This window comes from Medicago sativa, chromosome 4 (genome assembly GCF_051527215.1).
Source record: "Medicago sativa cultivar Bolivia chromosome 4, Bolivia_mono, whole genome shotgun sequence".
NCBI classification, from domain to species: Eukaryota; Viridiplantae; Streptophyta; class Magnoliopsida; order Fabales; family Fabaceae; genus Medicago; species Medicago sativa.
The window spans coordinates 28,011,733-28,036,104 of NC_140752.1; the positions used below are offsets into that span (position 1 = coordinate 28,011,733).

The 24,372-nt window shown below is 32.7% G+C and overlaps 4 protein-coding genes and 2 pseudogenes across 4 annotated transcripts; 5 read left to right on the forward strand and 1 right to left on the reverse strand.

Moving 5' to 3' along the window:
* Positions 1-1,332: 1,332 nt before the first annotated feature.
* LOC146927466 (sister chromatid cohesion protein PDS5 homolog D-like) lies at positions 1,333-6,557 on the forward strand. Its single transcript, XM_085708155.1, has 13 exons — positions 1,333-1,491; positions 2,143-2,346; positions 2,491-2,672; positions 3,282-3,408; positions 3,487-3,669; positions 3,823-3,876; positions 4,011-4,745; positions 4,887-4,960; positions 5,047-5,098; positions 5,351-5,431; positions 5,545-5,588; positions 5,880-5,936; positions 6,213-6,557. The coding sequence occupies exons 1-12, from the start codon at positions 1,363-1,365 to the stop codon at positions 5,914-5,916; spliced, it is 1,902 nt and encodes a 633-aa protein (XP_085564281.1). The 5' UTR covers positions 1,333-1,362; the 3' UTR covers positions 5,917-5,936; positions 6,213-6,557.
* An 883-nt stretch (positions 6,558-7,440) lies between these two features.
* LOC146927467 (F-box/kelch-repeat protein At3g23880-like) lies at positions 7,441-8,583 on the forward strand. Its single transcript, XM_085708156.1, has one exon. It carries the CDS (start codon positions 7,456-7,458, stop codon positions 8,572-8,574), a length of 1,119 nt encoding a protein of 372 aa, XP_085564282.1. The 5' UTR covers positions 7,441-7,455; the 3' UTR covers positions 8,575-8,583.
* Positions 8,584-12,542: 3,959 nt separating this feature from the next.
* LOC146927468 (F-box/kelch-repeat protein At3g23880-like) lies at positions 12,543-14,334 on the forward strand (annotated as a pseudogene).
* Positions 14,335-15,395: 1,061 nt separating this feature from the next.
* On the reverse strand, positions 15,396-16,505 carry LOC146927469 (putative disease resistance protein RGA1; annotated as a pseudogene).
* A 481-nt stretch (positions 16,506-16,986) lies between these two features.
* On the forward strand, positions 16,987-18,558 carry LOC146927470 (F-box/kelch-repeat protein At3g23880-like). Its single transcript, XM_085708157.1, has 2 exons — positions 16,987-18,213; positions 18,340-18,558. Exon 1 carries the CDS (start codon positions 17,000-17,002, stop codon positions 18,209-18,211), a length of 1,212 nt encoding a protein of 403 aa, XP_085564283.1. The 5' UTR covers positions 16,987-16,999; the 3' UTR covers positions 18,212-18,213; positions 18,340-18,558.
* Positions 18,559-21,906: 3,348 nt separating this feature from the next.
* Positions 21,907-23,070, forward strand: LOC146927471 (F-box/kelch-repeat protein At3g23880-like). Its single transcript, XM_085708158.1, has one exon. The coding sequence runs from the start codon at positions 21,907-21,909 to the stop codon at positions 23,068-23,070; it is 1,164 nt and encodes a 387-aa protein (XP_085564284.1).
* The last annotated feature ends 1,302 nt before the right edge of the window (positions 23,071-24,372 follow it).

A 24,372-nucleotide genomic window follows, 5' to 3' on the forward strand; every position in this document is an offset into this window, starting at 1 on the left:
AATTGGTGGAGTCTCTCAAGAGTGAAAAATTCAAATTCTCTATCCAAGCGAGTCTGCATTCTATGAAACACAACCAGACAAGATACCGACATTGGTAATAATTTTCAAAGATGGAAGTGGTTGAATGTAAACATATGTGTCACTTGTCAGTATTGTCTTGATGTCGGACATCAGACTCGCATTCAATCTGTGGTGTCTGTGTTACATAGCAAGTGATTAATTTATATCCTAGTTGAAATTTTAATGGATCAGTATGAGTACAACTTCAGCAAGCATTTCCAAATATAAATCTCTAAATCTGTGAATATTTCTGTTGTTAGAGATATGATTTGGTTGATGATTCCATGGTCGGTGTTGGTTGAAAAGATACATTTTAAGAAAGTCCTATGTTACTTATAGTTCTTCTGATTAATAGAGAGGTGGGAGCGAGTCAAACTAAACTTTACTAAAAGAGGAGATCTTTAGGAGATCAAAGACTAATGATTTATTCCTTTGGGATATATTATAGGGTTGGAAAACACATTGGGTAGTAAAATCATCAAGTGTCTCGTTCAATGGAAGAGATTGGAAAAGTAGTAGAAATTAGGGTTTACTATTGGAGAACTTGTTGATCGTTAATTTAATTGCTTGTAACTGTTGTATCTCTTTATAGGAAACTCATTAATCATGGATCAGAGAGCTATTCTCTCCACAGACGTAGGTAGATTTCTTCTCCTTAATCTTATTTTTATCGTACCACAGTTGCGTCACGAGAGGAGCTCGAGGATCATCCACATTGGGTCAAGAGAAACCATACAAGTGAGTTGAAATTATTATTTATCGTACCAACACACGGTAAATGCAAGAAAACAAGTGATAACCAAAACTTAGTTCTTCAACACTTTTTGGGAAAGAGGAAATTATTATTAATTGAAGTGATATTAATGACCATTGTACACACGAATTAAACTTTGTTACTTAGGTTTTGAGACCAATTTGTTACCACTAAGCTAGTACATATTGGACTCTCAATGCTTAAAAATAAGCACTAAAGCAGCATTAAAAAGGGCCACTTCAAAAAAAAGCACCAATAAAATGAATAAAAATCTCTTTAGAGAGAATTTCTTAGAAGGTAATTGCGTTAAAAGGGGGAAATATATTTCCTAGTACATTGTATAGGAGATCTGAAACTCAGAAAATGAAGCAAGTCAGAATAATAGAATAATTCATTGAAGTTTTTATTTTTATTATTATTTTTATTTTTTCTGCTTGCATGTCAAACACTTAGACATATACCCTTAAATTGAGTTATGCTGCTGAGTTGTACATTGGCACTCTTAGGGCTATATAAAGTGCTTGGTTTTAGGGTGAGTGTGTCAAAAAATGGCTTCTTCTAGTGATAGGATTGTTTTGAGTGATGATGGAGATACAGTGAAGAGGCTTAGACATGTTGGCAGAAAGCTGTCCAAAAACCTTGCTTCTTCTGTTGATAAGCTTCTTGAATTACTTGATGTAATGTATTTTTAGCCTTTCTTCCATTTTTTATTATTTATTGATTATTTTTAATATCTTTATCTCTCTGCTGGATTTGTGTGTCACGAATTCAATTTTATTTCCTGAATTGATTTTCCTGTCCTTCCTCTGTTGGATTTGTTAGGAAGAAATCAAGTGGTTAATGAACTTTAGTTAAAGAGGAATACAGAGAATTTGAGTTCGAATTCTGACTTGGAACAATTTTATTTCGAAGTTCAGATCCAACCCTGAATCGCGTTCTTAATACTCCTTCATGAATTCAATTGTACCTAATGAATTGATCTTTTGACCTCTACTAATTTTCGTATCTTTTGATAGATGTACATCTTTCTGCTAGTTTTGTGTCCTTGAATTGAACTTCTTGTCTTTCTTCTGATTTTTGTACCTATTCACAAGTGTATATCTTTTTTTTTTTTTTTTTTTTGAATTGTGTCTATTTGATTCAATTGTATCTTCTGATTTGATCACATATGTTACTGCATCGATTTTCTTTTTGCTGAATTGTGTCCCATCAATTTTTATCTGTTTGTTGAACACATATGTTATCACGGTGATTTTTATTTTTTTTTAATGTGGTGCAAGTGTTTGATTTTTGCGGCAATCTAACCTCAAATTGATTCTAACTTTTAGAAATTGGAGCTGGAATTGTTAAATTTAGATCAAGATCCAGCCAAGTCAATTCAAGAATCACTTGTGCTTCCAATGAAGACATTGATATCCGATGAACTTTTGAGACACACAGACGATGATGTTAAGATTTCAGTTACAGCTTGTCTCACTGAGATTGCAAGAATTACAGCGCCAAATGCACCTTATAATGATGAACATATGAAGGTGCTTGTTTTAATTTGATGCAATTTTAATTTTTCAATTCAATATCCAAGTATACTACATATTATAGTTGATGAATATGAATTGTTGCAACCATATTTGATTGTTCAAATCATACATAATTTACATATCATTTCATGAGAACAGGAATATTTGAAGCTTACGGTGGATGCTATTGAAAAATTGTCTGGTGTATCTGGCCGCGGATACGAAAAAGCAATTACTATACTTGAAAAATTTTCAAAGATCAAAATATATTTGATCATGCTGGACCTTGACTGTGATGATCTGGTTATTGAGATGTTTCAAAATTTCTTGAGAGTTATAAGGTTAGTGCCCTTACAACATATATTTTTATGTTACTTCTGGTTTATGTAGCACTGACACCAACATAGATGCATGACACGGCACAGACATTGGCACATCAACAACACCTGTAACCACATGTACTATGTTGCATTAGTGTCCGACACCATATCTTAAATCTGAAGTGTTGGTGCTGTTTAATTCTGGTTCCAAACTTGCCTACATAAAATTTAATACCTCCATTTGATTTTTCATCATTTCTGTTACTTGTGTAATAAGAAACTCTACCTATGTCGTGCTTTGTTGCAAATCTTTACACGGTTGGTCTCAAGTCCAGATAAAAGAGAAAGACTCATGGTTGATTTTTTATAAGTCTCTATTTTCTTTCAAGTTTGGTGAGTGGTTCAAATCAATTCTTGTAAGAGTTAGCAGTTAGATAAACTTTAGTATTAAGGTGTATGAATTTGAACTACTTCCAAACAAAATCTTTCATTTTTTAAACTATAAAAAAAAGTAGATATTGCTTATATTGCTAAAAAGTAGATATGTTTTTCTTTCTTTTTTCCAATTTTAATTTTTCATTCACTTCTGGTGTTATTAACGACTTGAGTTATTGTTTGCTCAATTTAAAGGCCAAACCATCCAAGTAATGTAATTGAATCAATGCAAATAGTAATGACCGGGATACTCGATGAAAGTGAAGATGTTTCCTCGGATCTAGTCAGGCCATTACTGGATAGTGTAAGAAAGGAGAACCAGGTAACATGCTTTGCATTCTTCATTTTTAATCTACTTTGATTATTTATTATTTAATGTCCTTTTATTTGATTTTCACAGACTATTTCACCTATTACTTGGACCTTGGGGGAGAAAATAATTACCAATTGTGCTGTTAAACTTAAAACTTATCTTATGCAAGCAGTTGAATCCTCAGGAAGAGATCTTGATGAGTATGCACAAATAATATCTTCTATTTGCAAAAATCAATCTGTGTCCCCGGAACATAATCATTCAACGGCGGTACTTAACCTTTAACCTGTACTGTTGCTGTTGTTATTTTTTCATTAGTATGTTTACTTAATGAACATACTTAACTGCTAAGTTATTTATAAAAGACATAACAACTGAGAATTTGAAATTAATGTACGGATTGATTATGTTGCAATGTTTCAGGTTGTTGAGAAAATTCTTGATGTACCTAAAGATGCAAATGAAGAACCGTGTGATGTAAATTACTTTTTCCTTTCTCAATGAGCTTTTGGATTTTTAAACTTTCATTCACAATTGAAATGCTCGCTTCATTAAATCATTGGTCAATACTTATACTTATGTAACACATTTATCTTTAGTCTGAAAATCAGGCGACAAAAGGGCTTGAAACGGATAATACATGTGCGAGAGATGTACAAACTATAGATGACACACTGTCGAATATAAGAAGTACAAGTTCTACAACTATGGACGGTGGAGTTGCGGAATGTGATGGTTCGAAAGGTAATACACATTCTAGTTTTATTGAGAACTCCGAAAAAGGAAATTCAAGAACCTGTACTGGCAACTTTGAGACAGTTCAGAAACCGAGCTCAGAAACTAAGCTGGATACTGTGCCAAGGAAGAGAACTCGTAAACCTAAATCTTTAATGAATCCAGATGAAGGCTATGTCCACTCTTGGATTCATAAGGAATCGGGTACTGAAAAATCGTCTCGTTCCAAAAAGGCTCGTGATAATGGCCATCCTGTTACACCTTCTGATGACCCTACTTCTATAAAGGATAAGAAGCAGTCAAGTGCTAAAACTGTAAGTAGTGATAAAGGTAGTGATTTTCCATCTACTAAAGTAAGGAAGGGTTCTGAAGTGAAACATGAGGCACATGTTAGAAATTTCAAAATATCTATAAAGATTGACGGGAAAGTTCTCATGCCTCCTAAATCAATAGTTTCTCCGATGAAACCTGAGGTTCTTTGTGAAGATGTAGGGAAACCCAAGTCGAGTACCAATGTGAAATTAGGGAATGTAGAAGAGGGAAGAACTGGTCAAAGAAGGAGGCAAACTGCTCCTTCTGATAAAGGTTTCAATGAATCGTCTGCTATGAAGGTATAACAAGTTTAAAATTAGAATCAGGCGTCTAATTTGTTTGTTTAAGGAGCTTTCCTTTATCATTCGTCTTCTTTATAATATAGACCTTCAATTATTATTTTTCTTAACAAATTAACTTTTATTTTAATAATTTTTAAGGCATGTGAACCTCAAGACCTTGGTAACTCACTGGTTGGTAAAAGGATCAAGGTTTGGTGGCCATTGGACAAGATGTAAGAATTTCCATATCAATATTTCAAAGAAAGATTACTATGACCTTAGCTAATTAGGACAATACTTGTATAATTGTTTTCTTCAGATATTATGAAGGTGTTGTCGATGCTTACGATCATGTCAAAGGAAAGCACAAGGTGAGATTTCTGTTACTAACTGTGTGATGACTTACCAGTTAATTGACAAGAAAATGTTATTCTTAAATTTATTCTCATTCTTTTTGGCACCTTGCCAACGCACAATGGAAGTAAAAACAGAAATTCTTGAAATGGTTATGAAACAAAAATTTGGTGTTTAAATGATAGAGCCCTTAACTTGAGAAGCAATGAAGCATAAAGTATTGAATCAGTTAAGCATGTCTGTTAATTTTTCGTATCACTATTCAATAGATTTTGTACGATGATGGCGATGTGGAACAGTTAAATCTCAAGAAAGAACGCTGGGAACTTCTTGATGTTTCAGTAGATGAGGTGAGTATGAAACTCTTATGATTATTATTAAATTATTGTTTGCAAACACACACACACACAGACACATGTATTATGTATATATCATGCATACTGATATGGATACTACCTACTAGGAAGAAGAATTTGGACTTCAGAAGCTTGCAGAGGTATCTGCCATGTAAGTATACTTTGTCTGAAGAGCAACATTAATGCCGGTGTTTTACTATCATTTGCTAATTTTTTATGAATATTTTAGAATATCATTTCTTAATTTCAGTTTCAGATTCAATTGAAAGAACTTTTGAACAAGAATTATTTTCTATGTTATTCTTAATTTCAGTAATAGGCCTTTTATCATACAAGATCCTTACATTATTGCCGTCCTTAATTAAATTTTATGCATCTTTTCATTTGTTTCTTTTGCAATTTATGAAGCATATAGTCTTATTATGTATTTCATAATGTGCAGAGCAGAAGAATCCAAATTGGAGTCTCTTGTGGGTTAAAAAATCAATTCTCTATCCAAGTGAGTCTACATTCTATGAAACACGATCCCTTGACAAGATACTGATACTAGTAATAATTTTAAAAAATGGAAGTGGTTGAATGTGAACATATGTGTCAGTGTCGATGTTGCATATCGGACTTGCCAGCAATCTGAAGTGTCTATGTTGCATATATAGTTAGCAAGTATTTAATTTAGATCCATATTGCATTTTTTTAATGGATCAATAAGGGTGCAACTTTAGCAAGCATTTCCAAATCTAAATCCCTAAAAGCTGCAAATATTTTTTTGTTGCAGATCTGATTTTGTTGATGATTCCATGGTCCAACTGTAAGTTAGCAAGCAAGACTCTGATGGGAAGCCTAAAACACCGAAAGAATGATGCCTGGTAACACATTCAAGACAACAAAATAGGAAATATGTTAAAAAAAAAGGCAATGGGAAATATGTCAAACTTTATCGTACTTTCTCGTTAGAATAGAAATATGTGATACTTATAGCAGACTGTTTACTATGTTAGAGGTCGAATTTGTTTTTCGTATAAATGATAGAGGTGTAGATTCTCATTTTATTAACTTTAAATTGCATCAAGAACATATTCTATTTCAACAAGTACAGTTCAAGATGTGATATTTTCTTTAAGTCTTGTAACCTTGTTCAACATAAGGTTGTCCTCTTTTTCATGAGCTATCTATTTAAGGGTCATCTTTTGTTAAGAAATGTTAGAATTAGGTATGTTTCTATGATGCTTGTAGCCATAAATGTTACCTTTTAAATGTAATTATATAATAATGAAATCGATTTTGACCTTAATTTTAACTCATTTGATTAATAAATCTAATTCAACAAGTTGACAAATAACTTGAGTTATTTTTGAGTTAATTCGATTCATTGACAACGTAACCCTAATTTACCAATTCAGTTAAATGAAAGTTTTTCATTCATGTCTAGAAGAACGTTATAAAATTAAATACTCCTATAATTCAAATACAAATTAGTATTAAAAAGTTCAACCAAAAAAATAGTATACATTTTAATATTTTATTTTTTGAAGGAAGTAGACATTTTATTTGGTGGTGAGTTCGAATTTATGAAATATCATATTAATTTATTAAATTAACGAATATCAATCAATTTAATTATGACTTTTTCCAAAAGAAATTATGACTTTTTCTAGTCTCACCCTTGAGAACACCAGTTACACCCTATTATAAAGACCAAAGTACCCTTGTTTACTTTTTGTTTTTTTGAGGAAAAGTACCCTTGTTTTCTTATTTTTTAGCACTCCTAATAAAACTCTTTTAGCAAAAAAATAAAGAAAGAAGGTATTTCGAAGACACTGCTCAATTGTTTACTAATATATAGACGCGTAGATTCAAATTCTCTCCCACACTTTGGAACGGCAGCTAGGGTTATTAAACTTGAAAAGAAGAATCACCGCTCAATTAAAGAAGAATCGATGTCGTCGGCGGCGTCAACGAAGATGCTCCCTAATGAGCTCATCCTGGAAGTCATCTCATGGCTCCCCGTGAGACAACTTATGAAATTCAGGTGTGTTAACAAATTTTTCAACACTCTAATCTCCGATCCTTACTTCGTTCAAATGCATCGCAAGAAATCATCACGAAATCCTCACCTCGCATTAATGTGGCAAGACAATCCCAATCGTAGGGATTGTAGATTCATAACTTTCCCTATTTCTAGTTTAATTCAAAGCGATCCGAATCATACCACTCTTCATGAAAATTCTTACCATCGATTTGACGAGAATTACCAAAGATGTAGGGTTGTTGGTTCATGCAATGGATTGCTATGCTTGATTGATATTCTTTGCTCCGGCAGTTATGATTCGCTCTTTTTTTGGAACCCAGCCACGAGGACTTACTCTAGAAGAATTTCAATCTCTTTGCCTAGTAATTTTAAGTTCGCTTTTGGTTATGATAATTCGACTGAAACTTATAAGGTGGTAGCATTCCGTGTGTACAGGGAGGGTGGTAGTTTGAAAAGTGTTGTCAACGTTTTCAGCTTGGCGAATGAATATTCGAGAAATATTCAATGTTTACCTGTTATTCCACTTTATTGGATTTATCCTGATAAGAACAATGGTGTGTGTTTGAATGGTACTATTAGCTGGTTGGCCCTTCACGATTACTTTGATTCAAATTATGATTTTTGTTGGAAAGATGGTAGTGTTACCGTTGAGAAATATGTGATTGTTTCACTTGATCTCTCCACTGAGACATACACTCAGCTGTTGTTGCCTCGGGGTTTTGATGAGGTGCCACGTTATCAGCCAACACTTGTCGTTTTGATGGACTGTCTCTGCTTTTCTTATGATTTCAAGGGAACTCATTTTGTGATATGGCAGATGAAGAATTTTGGAGTTCACGAGTCATGGATTCAATTATTTAACATTAGTTATCATAGTTTCTTTTCATGCTACTGCGATTATGCAATGGTCGAGAAGTTTAGAGGGTTGGATTTGTTACCACTATATCTTTCTGAGAATGGCGATACACTGATATTGGTAAACGATGAAGATGAGGTGACATTTATATATAACTGCAGAGACAATAGAGTAGAGAAAATTGAAGTTGATAACAGTATATTGTGGTCGTGGGCTAAAGATTACGTTGAAAGTTTGGTTTCAACTCATTGAAAGTTAGTTTCTCTTTGATGTATTTCTTTTCTTAATTTATGTTTCTTCATGTATGAATATTTTGTGTGAATATTTTGTGTAATGGCTTAGCCAATTAGCTTGTTTATATTGGTAAGAACTTGTCTTCATATACATAGTTGTTATAAGCTTGAAGATGAGAGGTCTCAAGTTTGAAGCAACAGTAGGAAAGGAATACGCCTGTGAGAACAATTAGCACAAAATCGTTGATACTATCACATGTTAAGGATCTTAAAGAGTAAACCAAAAAAAGGAGTATTAAATGCACAACTCTACACTCATGAAACTCGAATGATTTAAGGTTCAACACTTGGTGGTTTATTTCCCAGAAGCTTCGGTTTTTTTAAATTTCTTTGTTGCAATTTATTTTGGCCTCATTCAATCACAAAAATTGTGAAAAACATCTCAATGTTGTATGTTTTAAACTCTGCCGAATCCCTTTTGATCTTCTGTGTTGTTTCCAACTTTGCATTTTTTGTTTACTTGTGCTTCCATCAATGTTGTGAATTTCGAGTTGCGGAAAATGGAGGCTTGTTCAAAATCCAGCATGCCACAGTGCTATAGCGCCGCGGTTTAGCAACAATTTGTACTAATTAGCGTATCATAGAATAATAACGATTTTTTCAAATTGCGTTAGTGCTGTTCTAACCGCTACTTGACAACACTAGCTTCAATATCTGTATTTTGCAAGTAGTTTGTTGTAATTTTGAAATTTTACACATTTCCCTTTGTTTCCCTTTGTTCTGTGTCAGCTAATAACATGGGGCTTCCATAAGCTACACGCTTATATTGTTCGAAATATGTACCCTTCATTCATGAATAAATAGTTAGTAGTTAAATATCATACATCATAGCGTCATGTTCGGTATTTACTTCTTCTGATTAGAGATAACAATTGATGGTTAGAGATAAATGATTATGTTAGTGCTGAGATTTTTTAATGATATTTTTCTGAAGTTGTTTGATTATGCATCTATGGTAACTTTGATAGATTTCATTGCCAATATTCTCAAAGCATTCCGAGTCTAAATTATTTTGTATCTTTTGCTGCTGCTTACGTTAGTGTGTGTAGTTTTGCACTCTTTTAGCCAATAAATTATTTTGAAGCAACAATGTTTTAATGGTTTCTTACTTAATAATCTCTGATTAATTTCAACTTGCTATCAATGTTTAATATGTGACCTACTAGAATTAATTGGTAATTGGTACTTGCTGTATGTACAAGAGGCATTCTGGAAAGTGAAGTCCAGATCGGGCAGCCTGCAATTGACAGTGTCGATGCAACACTCTATAACATAATTTTTCAATCGTTAGAATGTGCTATTATTGTCTAGAAAATATTTGGATTCCTTTTTAGTTAGTATCATTTAATTCTGAGTTAGTAATTTTTTTGAATTTGCTAATTTGAACTTGTTCTCAGTTAGTAGTTTGTACTTATTTCATGTCTGATGCATGTTGTTTCTTTAGAGATGTTTGAGTCACTAAGCACACAGTGCTAATGATAAGATTAAATTTTCTAAACAATCAGCATTATAGTTCAAATATTAATACATAGCTGGCACAAGACGCATAAAAGCTAGTGACAAAAGATGAATAACACAAAAAACAGGTAGGCTTCGACTGACCAACAGAACAATCCAATCAACCAACACAAAAGTAAAGAACCGCAAAACACACCCAAGAAGAAGCTGCTACCCAGGGCATCTGCAAAACCTAAAGCAGCATAAAGACAACAGAGAACAGAAGACGAGCAACTAGGGAACAGCCTTCGTAAACAATCCCTTGGGTCCTAGCACCACTCATAAAACTAACAAGGTGGACATTTTAATCTCCTTTGAAGTAATTTTGGAAATGGAAATGAGTAGTTCAGGAACAAACGAGTAGAAGTTTCATTGGAAGTCACTTGGCATTTCAGGAAGAAACGAGTAGAAGTTTCATTGGAGGCATATCATTAGGTACAATTTGGATCTAAAACATGTCACAAAACAAGGTTTCTTTTAGTGAGGATTCAATTCCAAAAATGTTTTCAAGAAAACGCCATCACTTTCTTCGGAGTCGGACTTTTCTAATTGAAATTATGTCTCTGTGCTCTTCAAATAAATTTTGTTTTGTTTTCTAACGCGGTTGGTTGTCATGGATTCTCTTCATTGTAGGCGTGATCATTGCTTCACTGCGTTTAGGTTACACCTTTAGGGTAAGAAAATGAGAGCTAGCAACTTCTTTGTTTTAACAACTCTATCTTATTTAATTTTTTGGATTCCAAGCTAAGAGAAACAAAAGCTAGACTCGCACACAAAGTCTACATAGAATCGACACAAATATGTAATCATTTTTTCAATATAATATATACAAATATTTCGAATATAGTCATGAATTTTCAAAATTTTATTATATCAACTTTTTAATATTGGGACATAAAAAATTTTGTTATACAAATATAAACACGTAAAATCTGCAGTCGATGCGGTGCAAATATTTAACAGATTTTACATATAATAAAGAAATATATATTTAATAAAAACACTGCTTTATCTATAGTATATATAAATTTGTCAAAAAAGTCTATTCTATATATAATGAAAATATAAATAAAATATATAAAGAAAATATCCTTCAAAAGAAAATATGAGAATTTGGACCGGCTTTTTCATTATATCAATTATACCATTAAACAATTTTTTCAATAATAATGTTTACTGTTGGTGTCATTAAAAAATATAAATTTATATCATATTTGCTATATTGTTGATGTCATTGGAATAAATAAGCATGGTTTCTTGGATTTGTTATAATTTAAAAGTCACAAACATTTTTTTTTTCATAAAGGAAAATCTTTCATAATATACAAACTGCAATAAAAAGAGTGGAAAGACAGACACATGAGTGTCTGTCTTTTCGATTGTGTTCATAATTTTCATTTAATATCTTTAAACATCTCACAATATTGCAATATGATTATTTATTTTTATATAATTATCGTAATGTTATGCGATCCATGCGTATTCACATGAGTTTTTTTTTTACTGGTTTTTTCTAATTGGTTTTGAGTAGAGGATAGGTAAACGTATAAACATTTTAACATGAAGATATAATAATGTAATTTAAACATCTAGAGATTTTCTTTCAATAGAAAAAACATCTAGAGATTTGTAATTTAGAAGAACTTCTACACTACGCTTTCAAATTGAGGGGTATATGTATACTTTTGTTTTTTCAAATTATAAATTAACGATCATTATTACGAAATAAATAACTATTTGTCTATTTTTATGTCTTAGAAAATATCATTTTATAACAAAAAAAACATGATTTCAATTATTATAAAGAATTATACTAAATTTTTTACATTTTATTGTAAAAAATAAGCGATAATCTCTATTATGGGTAATAAAAATTCGGAAAATCTAAATTTTATTTCACCAGCAGTTTTGATAAATAAGAATTAGTTATTATAATTGGTAAATGATAAAAAAATTGTTTATTTTTTTAAAACTACCCATTTATCTACTAATTTGAAGATTTTTTATACCGATACACAACCTTTTTTTTTTGGGTAGTGGCCGGGGTTTGAACCCCGGACCTTGCATATTTTTATGCATCCATACCGACTGAGCTAAGCTCACGAGGACCGATACACAACCTTTTAAATGTATCGCAAAATTTTCCGGGTAATTTACTAAAAATTTATTTAACCCTAAATCTATAGACCTTATCCACAAACAAACAACCCATTATTTCTTCAAAAAAAAAAAAATAAACAAACAACCCATTATATTTATTCAAAAAAAAAAAAAAAACCCATTATACAACAGCCGAAAAAGAAACATATATTAAAAAGTCGCACTATTCAACTTGGTTGCTTCCCTCAAAAAAAAAAAAACTTGGTTGCTTCGTTTTGGTTTCACTTTCTAGGGTTAATTCTTCTACGTGACCACATGCACGGCGGCTCCATGGAATCTATCGAGCGGCCTCAGTCGATGGCGGCAGTCCTCCCCGATGAACTGGTGGCTGAAGTACTATCCTTTCTCGCAGTAAAATCTCTTATGCGGTTCAGATGCGTCAACAAATCTTTCAACACTCTCATCTCTGATCCTCACTTCGTTCAACCATTGTTATCAAAAACCCGACTTAAGTCCCAAAATCCTGGTTTTTGCGACTTTGTGTAGCTTCAACGACTCAAATCCATAGCAAAGTCCCAAAAACAGACAAAATCCTATCAAAATCGCACAAAATCGCACAAAATCGTGAAATCCATTCAAAATCGCAGGATTTTGATGGATTTTAAAGGATTTTGTTCATTTTTTTGATAAGGGTTAATTTTTGACCCAGTTCGTAAATTGACCCGATTTGAATCCATGACCCGTTCTATAAAGACCCAAAAGGCTAAAAAATTTCATTCTTTCACTTCCCCCACATTTATGTATATGTATTTTGTGGACTTTGAACTTTAATCATTTATGACTATATGCAATTTATAACATATATTAAACATTATTTTTGTTTTGGTACAATCCTCGATTTTGATTGCGATTTTACGAGTCCCGACTTTGCTATCCTACATCGATTCTACAAAAGTCCTTGAGTAAAATCCTTCGATTTTGATTGCGATTTTACGAGTCCCGATTTTGCTACCCCCTTTCGACTTGAAGTAAAGTCCCGATTTTGATAACCTTGCGTTCAACTGCGTCTCATGAATTCCGCACGAAACCCGCACCTCGCGGTAATGTCACAAAATGACAATAGTGTTGATTATGGTGTTTTAACCTTGCCAATATCTCTTTTACTCAAGAATCCATCAACCACAGTTCAATACGATCCTTACTTTGGATTGAACGAGGATTACCGTAGTTGGTGGGTCATTGGTTCATGCAACGGATTGCTATGCTTATTTGATCGGTATTATGAGTCCACAATGAATCCCTCTGCTTCTCGACTGCTCAGTTTATGGAACCCGGCCACTAGGCACAATCTGAATTTGTTTTAGCCTCTTCATATAAGTATGATAAGTATGATGAGTTCTCTTTTGGTTATGATAAATTGAATGAAACTTATAAGGTGGTAGCGTATCATTTAACGGAGGGCGAGCATAATATCCCAATAACCGAGATGAAAGTTTTCAGTACGAGGGATAATTATTTGATAAATATTCAATGTTTCCCTGCGGTGGTTCCAGTAAGCCTTTTATTTTTTAGTAGGAACTGTGGTGTGTATTTGAGTGGTACTATTAATTGGTTGGTCGTTCGAGATTTCTATTCTTATAGTAGTAGGATTACTACTGATCAATATGTGATTCTTTCACTCAATCTCTCCACTGAGACATACACTCAACTGTTGCTGCCTCGAGGTTTTGATAAGGTGCCAGATTATCGGCCAAGGCTTGTGGTTTTAATGGATTGTCTTTGTTTTTGTCATGATTTCCAAAATACCCATTTTGTTATATCGCAAATGAAGGATTTTGGAGTTACGGAGTCTTGGATTCAATTGTATAAAGTTGGTTATGAGAATTTATTTTCAACACTTGTTGAAAACAATAATTTATTGTCTTCACTCAAGTTTTAACTCCAGGGTTTGTTGCCATTGTATCTTTCTAAGAGTGGTGATACATTGATATGGACTTATGATAAAGAAAAAGCATTTATCTACAACGGCAAAGACAATAGAGTAGAGCGAATTGGAATTACTAATACTATAGTATGGTTGCATGCCAAGGATTACGTTGAAAGTTTAGTTTCGACACGTTGAAAGTGAGTTTCTCTTCCACATATTAACTTGTGTGTATTGTTGAGTGATTTTTATTTTGGCCTTTGTTGGAAGTTTGGCTATAATGAATTGTTTGAACTCGTCTTCATTTTTATGCTTATTATAATTTAAAATATTATATTTTGTAAAGGTAGTAGGCTAGACGATGACTCTCCCAAATTAGGAAAATGAATTATTCCTTGATTTGGGAAGATAATAATTGAGACTACATTATTTAAGCTACTTGTACAAGTTTCTTTTCTAGGTCACTAGTCTCAGGTGTGTTCTTTTTGATATGTGAACCAGTCTTCATTATCAGAGTCTTGATTCGACTTGTACATTTTTATGTCACGGCCATGTACACAAGTATTGATGTGGCTGCATTTGGTTTTTAACTGCTATTGAATTTATTTTAGTACTTTAAAATTCCAGTGTTCATACATTGCCACACACTGTTTGTAGGATGCCACAAGATTCATCAATTGTAGTAATAGGAAAGACTGTCATAGATTCATAACAACCAAAATTGCTTGTGTATTGTTAATTTTTGTTTCTTATAATTTATGATTTGTTTTCAGGTGGAAAATTTAGAATACCTGATTGGGATCCAACGTTCTTTAAAGTCTTACTCATTCTCGTTGAATTGATCAAGCTACAGCCGAACTGTCTGGATAGTTAATTTAATTTTCATGTTATGAAGCCGAGAAACTTTTATTTTTTTCATCAGTTTATGTTTATATTTTATTGAATCACTTCATGTGGAATTCTTATATTAGTTTATACAAAATGAAATTTGGTTTATGAATTATTTCATACTTATAATTAAGAATTTAATATAGTTTTGCGATAAAAAAATTATCAAATAGCCAAAAATAATTGATAAATAGAACTGAAATCGGAAAACTGAAATTTCCCGTTAGCGGCCAAGAATAACTTGTTTTCTTGAATTTAAAAGATTGTATTACACCATGAGAAGAATGAAGACAACACTGAGTTAGCTTGTCCATCAAGTAACTCATTATTAGCCAAGCTTAGACCAGTCTATCAAAATCTCTTGTATACACTCATTTGTGAACGCTAATACACAATTTGTCAACGCTAATACTCATTATGCAACCTTTGATATCAAATACTTCCAGTGATGTTACCCATTCAGGTATAGATGTAAGATTGAAACAATGCACGGTTCTTAGAGTGTGTAGAGTTCTAATGCATTGAAGCCCCGTAGGCAAATGTTTCATTTTTGGGATTTCTTTGAATTCCAACACTTTGAGGTTCGTGAGTTCTTTCCATTTCATGCTGTAACAACCATCTTCATCATTGCACGTATCAAACTCCTCGCAATTTTTGATACACACTTTAGACAGTGTACTTAGACGTTGAAAGACTACATATAGAGATTTAAAATTGAGTATGAAACCTATCTCAAGATACTCTAGTTTGGAATGATTGACTGCTTGCTGTAATATCGTCTCTGTGACCATTGTAAGAATTACTTTCCGGACATGTTTGTGTTGTGGAGTTGAAACTAGATTATAACAATCATATAAATACACAAGGTTTCAAGACTCTCAAACTGATGACAACAACCCCTTGATATTTCTTCTTCCCTACAGTTACACCATCCTTTAAGATTATTTAACTCGGAAAGAAATATATCTCTAAGTAACGCACAAAATGATGATGAGTTATCACTATTGTTATCATTGACTATGCACTCCGGGCGAGGGAAATTATCCATGCGGAGGCATGATTTGACATGCAACAATGGGAGTTCGAAAAATTGCAATCCTTAACAATTCAATAAGTTCAATTGAACCAAAATTGTTAATAAATTGGTCGAACTAGAAAATTTCACACCACCAAATCCATTTATTTGTAAGCCCTCGAAATCGGAGTGCAGAACCATGTCATGTAGAATTATATCATCTTTTTCAAACTCATTGGCATCGCCAACAATTCAATGGCAATTGATAAAGATGCGACTTCCCTATTAAATTCATATGTTTAGCTTCTGTTTGACAATGGCTCAAATGTTCCAAGCCATTTATCTTGATTTTGTCTGATTTTTTTATTATTTTATCGGTTTTTATTTTGCATTGGTTTGAACGTGAATACCCTGCTTCTATGGGTACAACTACTTGTCTATGGTTTGAACGTGAATACCCTACCATATGTTATAAATTATAAGTCGTTTTGAAGAAAGAAAAAGAAAATATCCCAAATTAGTAGTCGTTTCACGGTATCAATAAAACATTAATGTTAATTCCTTCGGAAAAACACTAATGTTACTTTTCATATTATACTATTAACTATTTGTGACTATTTTTTCTTCCAATTATTTAATTTATATTTTTTATATCATAAATTAAGAATAATATGTAAAAAAAAATATAATTTGTCTTTTCTATACAAAATTAATTAAATTTCTTAATAGTATGTGTGTACAGTCACTAAAATGACCGACTTATATTATTTTATTTTTTAAGTGACCCAGGCAACTTTTTCTTTTTATGGAAACTCCAACCAACTTATTATAATTTGTGATTTTTTTTTTGTATAATATAATTTAAGGAAATCGTACTCCGCTCAAAAAATATTTAAGGAAATCGTACTATATATTGGTTACTTGTTTGGTTTCGCAGGTGGCTAGGGTTCTGTTTGACGAATGAACCGCTCAACGGAGGCTATGGAGAACCGGCATCAGTTGGTTCTCCCAAGCAAACTAATGACGAAAATACTCTCTCTTCTCCCCGTGAAACCTCTTATGCGATTCAGGTGCGTCAACAAGTTTTACAACACTCTCATCTCTGATCCCCATTTCGTTCAAATGCATCTCAAGAATTCCGCACGTAACCCTAACCTCATGGTAATTGCACGACAACATAATTTCAATAGTGTTGATGACAATGTTCTAAACTTGCCAATTTCTCTTTTACTAGAGAATTCATTGAGCACTGTTCCCTACGATCCTTACTATCGATTAAAAAACGAGAATCCACACTGTCCTTGGCTGTTTGCTGGTTCATGCAATGGATTGATATGCTTGTGTTTAGATACGAATCCATCTCATGGTTCACGGCTATGTTTATGGAACCCAGCCACTAGAACTAAATCTGAATTTGATTTAGCCTCTCAAGAATGTTTTGTGTTCTCTTTTGGTTACGATAACTTGAATGGAAATTATAAGCTGATAGCGTTTCATATAGAGGTAAAGAGTGGTAATGCAAGAAGCGTAGTGAAAGTTCTCAGTACGAGGGATAATTGTTGGAGAAATATTCAATGTTTTCCTGTGCTTCCACTTGCCAAGTTTGTTAGTACTCAAGATGGTGTGTATTTTAGTAGTACTATTAATTGGTTGGCCCTTCAGGATTACTTTGGTTTAGATTATTTTCATTTAAATTATAGTAGTATTATTACTCCTGAGAAGTATGTGATTCTTTCACTTGATCTCTCAACTGAGACATACTCTCAATTGTTGCTACCTCGAGGTTTTGATAAGGTGTCACGTCATCAGCCAAAGCTTGCGGTTTTGATGGATTGTCTTTGTTTTGGTCATGATTATGAGGAAACTTATTTTGTTATATGGCAAATGAAGGATTTTGGAGTTCAGTCGTCTTGGATTCAATTATTTAAAATTACTTATAAGAATTTCTTTTCATTCTACTGCGATTTTGCAATGGAGTCTAAATGGTTGGATTTTTTGCCATTGTATCTTTCTGAGAATGGTGATACACTAATATTGGCAAATAATCAAGAAAACGAGGCATTTATCTATAATTGCAGAGACGATAGAGTAGAGAAAATTGGAATTACTAATAAAGAGATGTTGTGGTTTGAAGCATGGAATTACGTTGAAAGTTTGGTTTCGACTCATTGAAAGTGAGTTTCCCTTCCACATATTACTTGTTTGAATTTATGTTCATTTAAAATCCTTTTCAGTTTATAATAATATATGGTTAATGTTTTGCCTTGCTTTATCATTATTTAACTGTTGGCTTCTTGTAGGATTTTGGTGAGGAAACATGACGCGTACAATGTTGTTTGCCGCAAACTCTCAATGAATTTTGATAGTATCTGGAGTATCTCCCTAGGGGTTTTGATTGTTTAGTATGAATTTGATTTTCTTGTTACTATTACTCCAATCTAGTGACATACCTATGTTCTGCTATGGTATCACTGTAGTGAATTAATAATTTGAAGTGGAAACTTGGCTGGTTTCATTGACTTTTATTTGTTTTACATTAACAATAACTCTTGCATTGCTTGTGATAATTTGGTCCGAGTACAGCAGATACGTTATAAAGAGATCTATCTCGTGTTTGATACATTGAAATATTACTATTTTTGATCTGTGATATGAAAATTAGTTTAGGCTCATACTTGGAATTGTTATCAGTTTATAATAATAGATTGTATGAATATTTGGTTTGTGATTGGTTTGCTCTATGAATGGCAAAGCTGTATGTTTGTCCATTCCTTTTAGGACATGATTTCGATTGTTTGGATGTCATATAATCGATCTTTCGGTGAAGTGAAAAACTTGATTGGTGGTGCTTGAAAATGTGTCCATTTTGAGTTTAATCATGGCAATTGTGTTTGTCTATTCAACTATTCTTTCTCTTCTGCTCCTGTTTTTAACCATCTGGGTTGTGTTCTCCTCTTTGTATTCATTGGGAAAACTTGTACGCTCTGAAGCATTAAAATTTTTTATTGAAGGTGTGGCATGTGTCTGACATGCGTCAGTGTATGATACCGAAACATGTGAATGTCGTGTTTGTGTCGGTATATGAGCATCATGGTTGTGCTTTCATGTGTGATGTCTGGATAGAATTGGGTTAATTAACTAAGTTATGGATCTCTAATTACAACTGTAAAAAGATCTGTCCATTACTTCCATAAAATGAAATTTAAACATATATAGTTTGGCAGAACTGTGATTTGTGATGCTACCTTGACATCATTTATTGTATATGGAATGTTATATTGATGGCATGACTTGATTGATTGTGAAGAGAATTGTGCGTTCATTCACTCTCATGTATTACAAGCGTTTTTTGAAGCCAACCTTTTAGCCATTGGCGTTTCAGCCTAGAGATACTAAACAAGGTTTTTTTTTGTTCCAATGATAAAGGATAGAAAAACAAAACAAAAGGAAAAAAAACACGCTAGCTACTCCCTAAGAAACAAAGTGCCAGCTGCATCGCTACTTGGAAGATTAACAAGACCGGCAGGGAAGACATCATGACGAAGAAGTTCCACATCAGAAGAAGCTCCAAGCTCTCTCATGTAGTCTGCACAATGGTTTCCCTCTCTATGAGTGTGAGAAACCGTTGCATTGGTTTATTGAAGCATTTGTTTTATCTATTGGATGAGAACAACATAGATATGGTATCTCTCAATGGGGCCATTAATAAGGTTGATGCAAGCAAGAGAATCAGAATAGCAAGCAAGTTCTGCATAACTCAAATTTTTAGCCATGATCAGCTTGTGATAGATAGCAGAAAGCTCACCTAACAAGATGTCACCTAAACCTGGAATAAAACCAGAGAAGCCCGCAAGGAATAAACCTGCGTCATTACGCAAGACCCTACCATACTCGTTTCTAACAGGAGTACCATGGCAGCAACCATCCACAGTAAGAATAACACCTGTAAAACTATTATTGTTCCATCAGATGTACCTGTCAGTCTTAACAGCAGAAGTAGAAGTAGAAAAGTTGATTACAATGCACTCAATAGAACTTTTTAATGTACAAAAAGAGACCAGAGCCCAAAAAAGCAGTTCTTATCTAATATATATAAAATTAAATATGGGATACATATTTTTCACTAGATAAGATATTTGTATCCACAAATTTAAGGACATAAAATCGAAACAAATACGTAATCATTTTTTTCATTATAAACTAAATATTTAATAGAAAAAATACATTAATGTTGGTATTTCGAAAATAGTCATGAATTTTCAAAATTTTATCATATTGCCTTTTTAATATCGAGACATCAAAATTTTATTTATGTAGCTATAGACAAGTAAAATCCGAAATGGGTGCGATGCAAATATTTAACTGAAATTACATATAAAAGAAAGATATATATGTAATGAAAAAACTACTTTATCTATTCTATCTATAAAGAGAATAAGAGATTTTGGACTGAATTTTTCATTATTTCAATTAGACCAATAAACAAATTTTTCTATAGTACTATTTATTATTGGCGTCAATAAAAAAGATAAAAGTTTATATAAAATTTGTTGTACTGATAATGTCATTGAAATAGATACAAATGGTTTGTTTTAATTTGAAAGTCACAAACATTTGTAACATTTTATTGTCATAAAAAGAGTGGAAAGACAGCAACGTGAGTGTCTGTCTTTCCGCTAGTGTTCAAAATTTTCATTTAATATCTTTAAACATTTACAATATTGCAATGTAATTATTTCTTTTTTATATAATTATCATAATTTTACGCGACTCATGTGTATTCGCATGTTTTTTTACTAGTTTTTTCTTATATAATTATCATAATTTTACGCGACTCATGTGTATTCACATGTTTTTTACTAGTTTTTTCTAATAGATTTTGAGTAGAGGGGAGGTGAGGGAGTGTACACATTTTTGTTTTTTTTAATAGGCAAAGAAGTAGGGAGGGTATCAAGAGGCGACAGAAACATCCCAACTAGGTTGTCACCCAACTGTCACCTCCATCGTTTACCACCTACTCTATATATACGATTAAAAAAAGGAGAAAATAATATATACAAGGGGGAAACTAAGCCAAAACCCTCAGAAGAAAATAAGAAACACCCATAAACTAAGGAAACTGGTAGTTCGGCAAACCCACCCGGTCACGGAAGAAATTAGCCGACAAGAAATGTTGCAAAGAACCTAACCAAACAGTTCCCGTAATGGAATGTCCATAATGGAGCGTACACATTTTAACACGAGGATACAATGATGTAATTTAAACATCTAGAGATGTGTAATTTGGGAGAACTTATACACCACATTTGTAAATTGTGGTGTGCCGGTACTTTTATTTTTTAAAACTATGAATATTAAAACTATTTTAATATTAAAACTATTTTAATATCTTAGAAAATATCATTTCATAACAAAAAATAAAATCATTTTATTGCTTATAAGAATTATAGTAAATTTTTTACATTTTATCCTCAAAAAATAATCAATATTCTCTATTATGAGTAATAAATATTTCGAAAAAATATATTTTATTTTACCGACACTTTTGATAAATAAGATTTAGTTATTATAATTGTAAATGATAATTTTTTAATTTTTTAAAAACCACCCATTTAACTATTAATTTAAATATTTGATGTACTGATGTTAAACAACTTTTTTAATGTACTGTAAAATTTACCGTGTAATAGTTTACTAAAAATTTCCTTTCAAAAAAAAAAAAAAGTTTACTAAAAATTTATTTATTTAACCCTAAAATATATGGCCTTTTTCAAAACGAAATCTATACCCCTTCTTTACTCACAAACAAACAACCCAAACGAAATCTATTCCTTTCTTTTCAATGTGACCACATGCACGGCGGCTTCATGGAAGCTATTAAGCGGCCTCAGTCAGTGGCGGCGGTCCTCCCCGGCGAACTGGTGGCTGAAGTCCTATCCTTTCTTGCAGTAAAATATCTTATGCGATTCAGATGCGTCAACAAATCTTTCAACACTCTCATCTCTGATCCTCACTTTGTTCAACTGCATCTCAAGAATTCCGCACGAAACCCGCACCTTGCGGTAATGTCACAATATGATAATAGTTCTGATTTAAGTGTTTTAACTTTACCCATGTCTCTTTTACTCAAGAATCCATCAACCACAATTCAATACGATCCTTACTTTCAATTGACCAAGGGTTACCGGAGATGGTCAGTCATTGGTTCATGCAATGGATTGCTATGCTTGTTTGATCGCTCTACTTCTCGACGTCTCTGTTTATGGAACCCGGCCACTAGGACACAATCTAAATTTGTTTTAGCCTCTTCGCATAAGTATTATGAGTTCTCTTTTGGTTATGATAACTTGAATGGAACTTATAAGGTGGTAGCGTATCATATAACTAAACGCGAGCATGGTACCCCAATAAGCGAGATAAAAGTTTTCAGTTTGAGCGATAATTATTTGATAAATATTCAATGTTTTCCTGCGGTGGTTCCAGTAAGCTTTTTATTTTTAAGTTGGAAAGATGGTGGTGTGCATTTGAGAGGTACTATTAATTGGTTGGTCGTTCGAGATTACTATTATAATAGTATTAATAGTATTAGTACTGATCAATATGTGATTCTTTCACTCAATCTCTCCACTGAGACATACACTCAACTGGTGCTTCCTCGGGGTTTTGATAAGGTGCCAGATTATCAGTCAACACTTGTGGTTTTGATGGATTGTCTTTGTTTTTGTCATGATTTCCAAAATACCGATTTTGTTATATGGCAAATGAAGGATTTCGGAGTTCAGGAGTCTTGGATTCAGTTATATAAAGTTGGTTATAAGAATTTATTTTCAGCAATGGAGGTTAAATATTTCCTGGGGGAGTTGCCATTGTATCTTTCTGAGAATGGTGATACATTGATATGGACATATGACGAACAACACGCATTTATCTATTACCGCAAAGACAATAGAGTAGAGAGAATTGGAATTACTAATACTATATTCTGGTTGCATGCCAAGGATTATGTTGAAAGTTTAGTTTCGACACGTTGAAAGTGAGTTTCTCTTGTACATATTACTTGTTTGAATTTATATTACTTCATGTATGATGGGTTAACCTTTTAACTTGTGCGTATTGTTGAGTGATTTATATATTGACCTTTGTTGGAATTTTGGCTATAATGAATTGGATGAATTTGACTTCATTTTTATGCTTATTATAATTTAAAATATTATATTAGGAAAATGATTCTACGAAATTAGGAAAATTCATTCCCTCCGTAGGATAGGTGAGAAAAATGAATTAGTCTCAGATTTGGGAAGATAATAATTGAGACTACATTATTTAAGCTACTTGTACATGTTTCTTTTCTAGGTCACTAGTATGTTCTCTTTGTTACGTGAACCAGTCTTCATTATCAGAGTCTTGATTCGACTTGTACATTTTTATGTCACGGCCATGAACACAAGTATTGATGTTGCTGCATTTGGTTTTTAACGGCTATTGAATTTATTTCAGTACTTTACAATTCCAGTGCACTACAAGAAAGCATTGAAATTCCGAGGCACAAAATTCCTTGGAAATCGTCCAAATCTCCTCGGAATACCAACTTTTTCCGAGGAACTCATGTCCTGGAAAAATAGTTGGTTGGAATCCAATTACCGAGGAAATTTCCGAGGAACTTTTGTTTCCGAGGAAATATGTCCTCGGAATTAAGATGTGATGGCTAACACACAGTCTGACGCACCTGTTGTGGCTGACATAGAAGTGACTAGCATTTCCGAGGAACTTTGTCCTCGGAATGTATTACATTTAAAAAAATATTAAAATTATAATTATTTTCATGTGTTTCAAAATTTTAAATTTCAAAAAAGCGCCCGTTTTTAAATTTCAAATTTCTAAAAAAGCATCAAATATTTTAAAATTCCAAATTTAAAAAAAAAAAACGCCAAATTTTAGTTCTAACTAGCAAATACATATCAAATACAAATACTAATACAAAAACAACTTAATTAGTTCTAACTAGCATTAATTCTAACATACATATGCACCAAATCATCAAACTTATGATGATTCAAAAAGAGAAAAGCTCATACCAATGTTATGAAATCTACTCCTCCAACACAGCTGTCAATTTCTTCCAATGAACATGAATCCCTAAGATGCATTCCTTTATTCTCTTTGACATCTGAAGGGATACAAGAGAGAATAAAATCTTTTAACATTTCATCAAGCCTTAACATAAATTAAACACTACAAATAAACAACATCACCGTAAAGCAAGGTAACAACTTAACAAATAATATGCAAAAATTTAATTGAATGCAAGGGTTTCTTGCCAACCAATTTGGAAA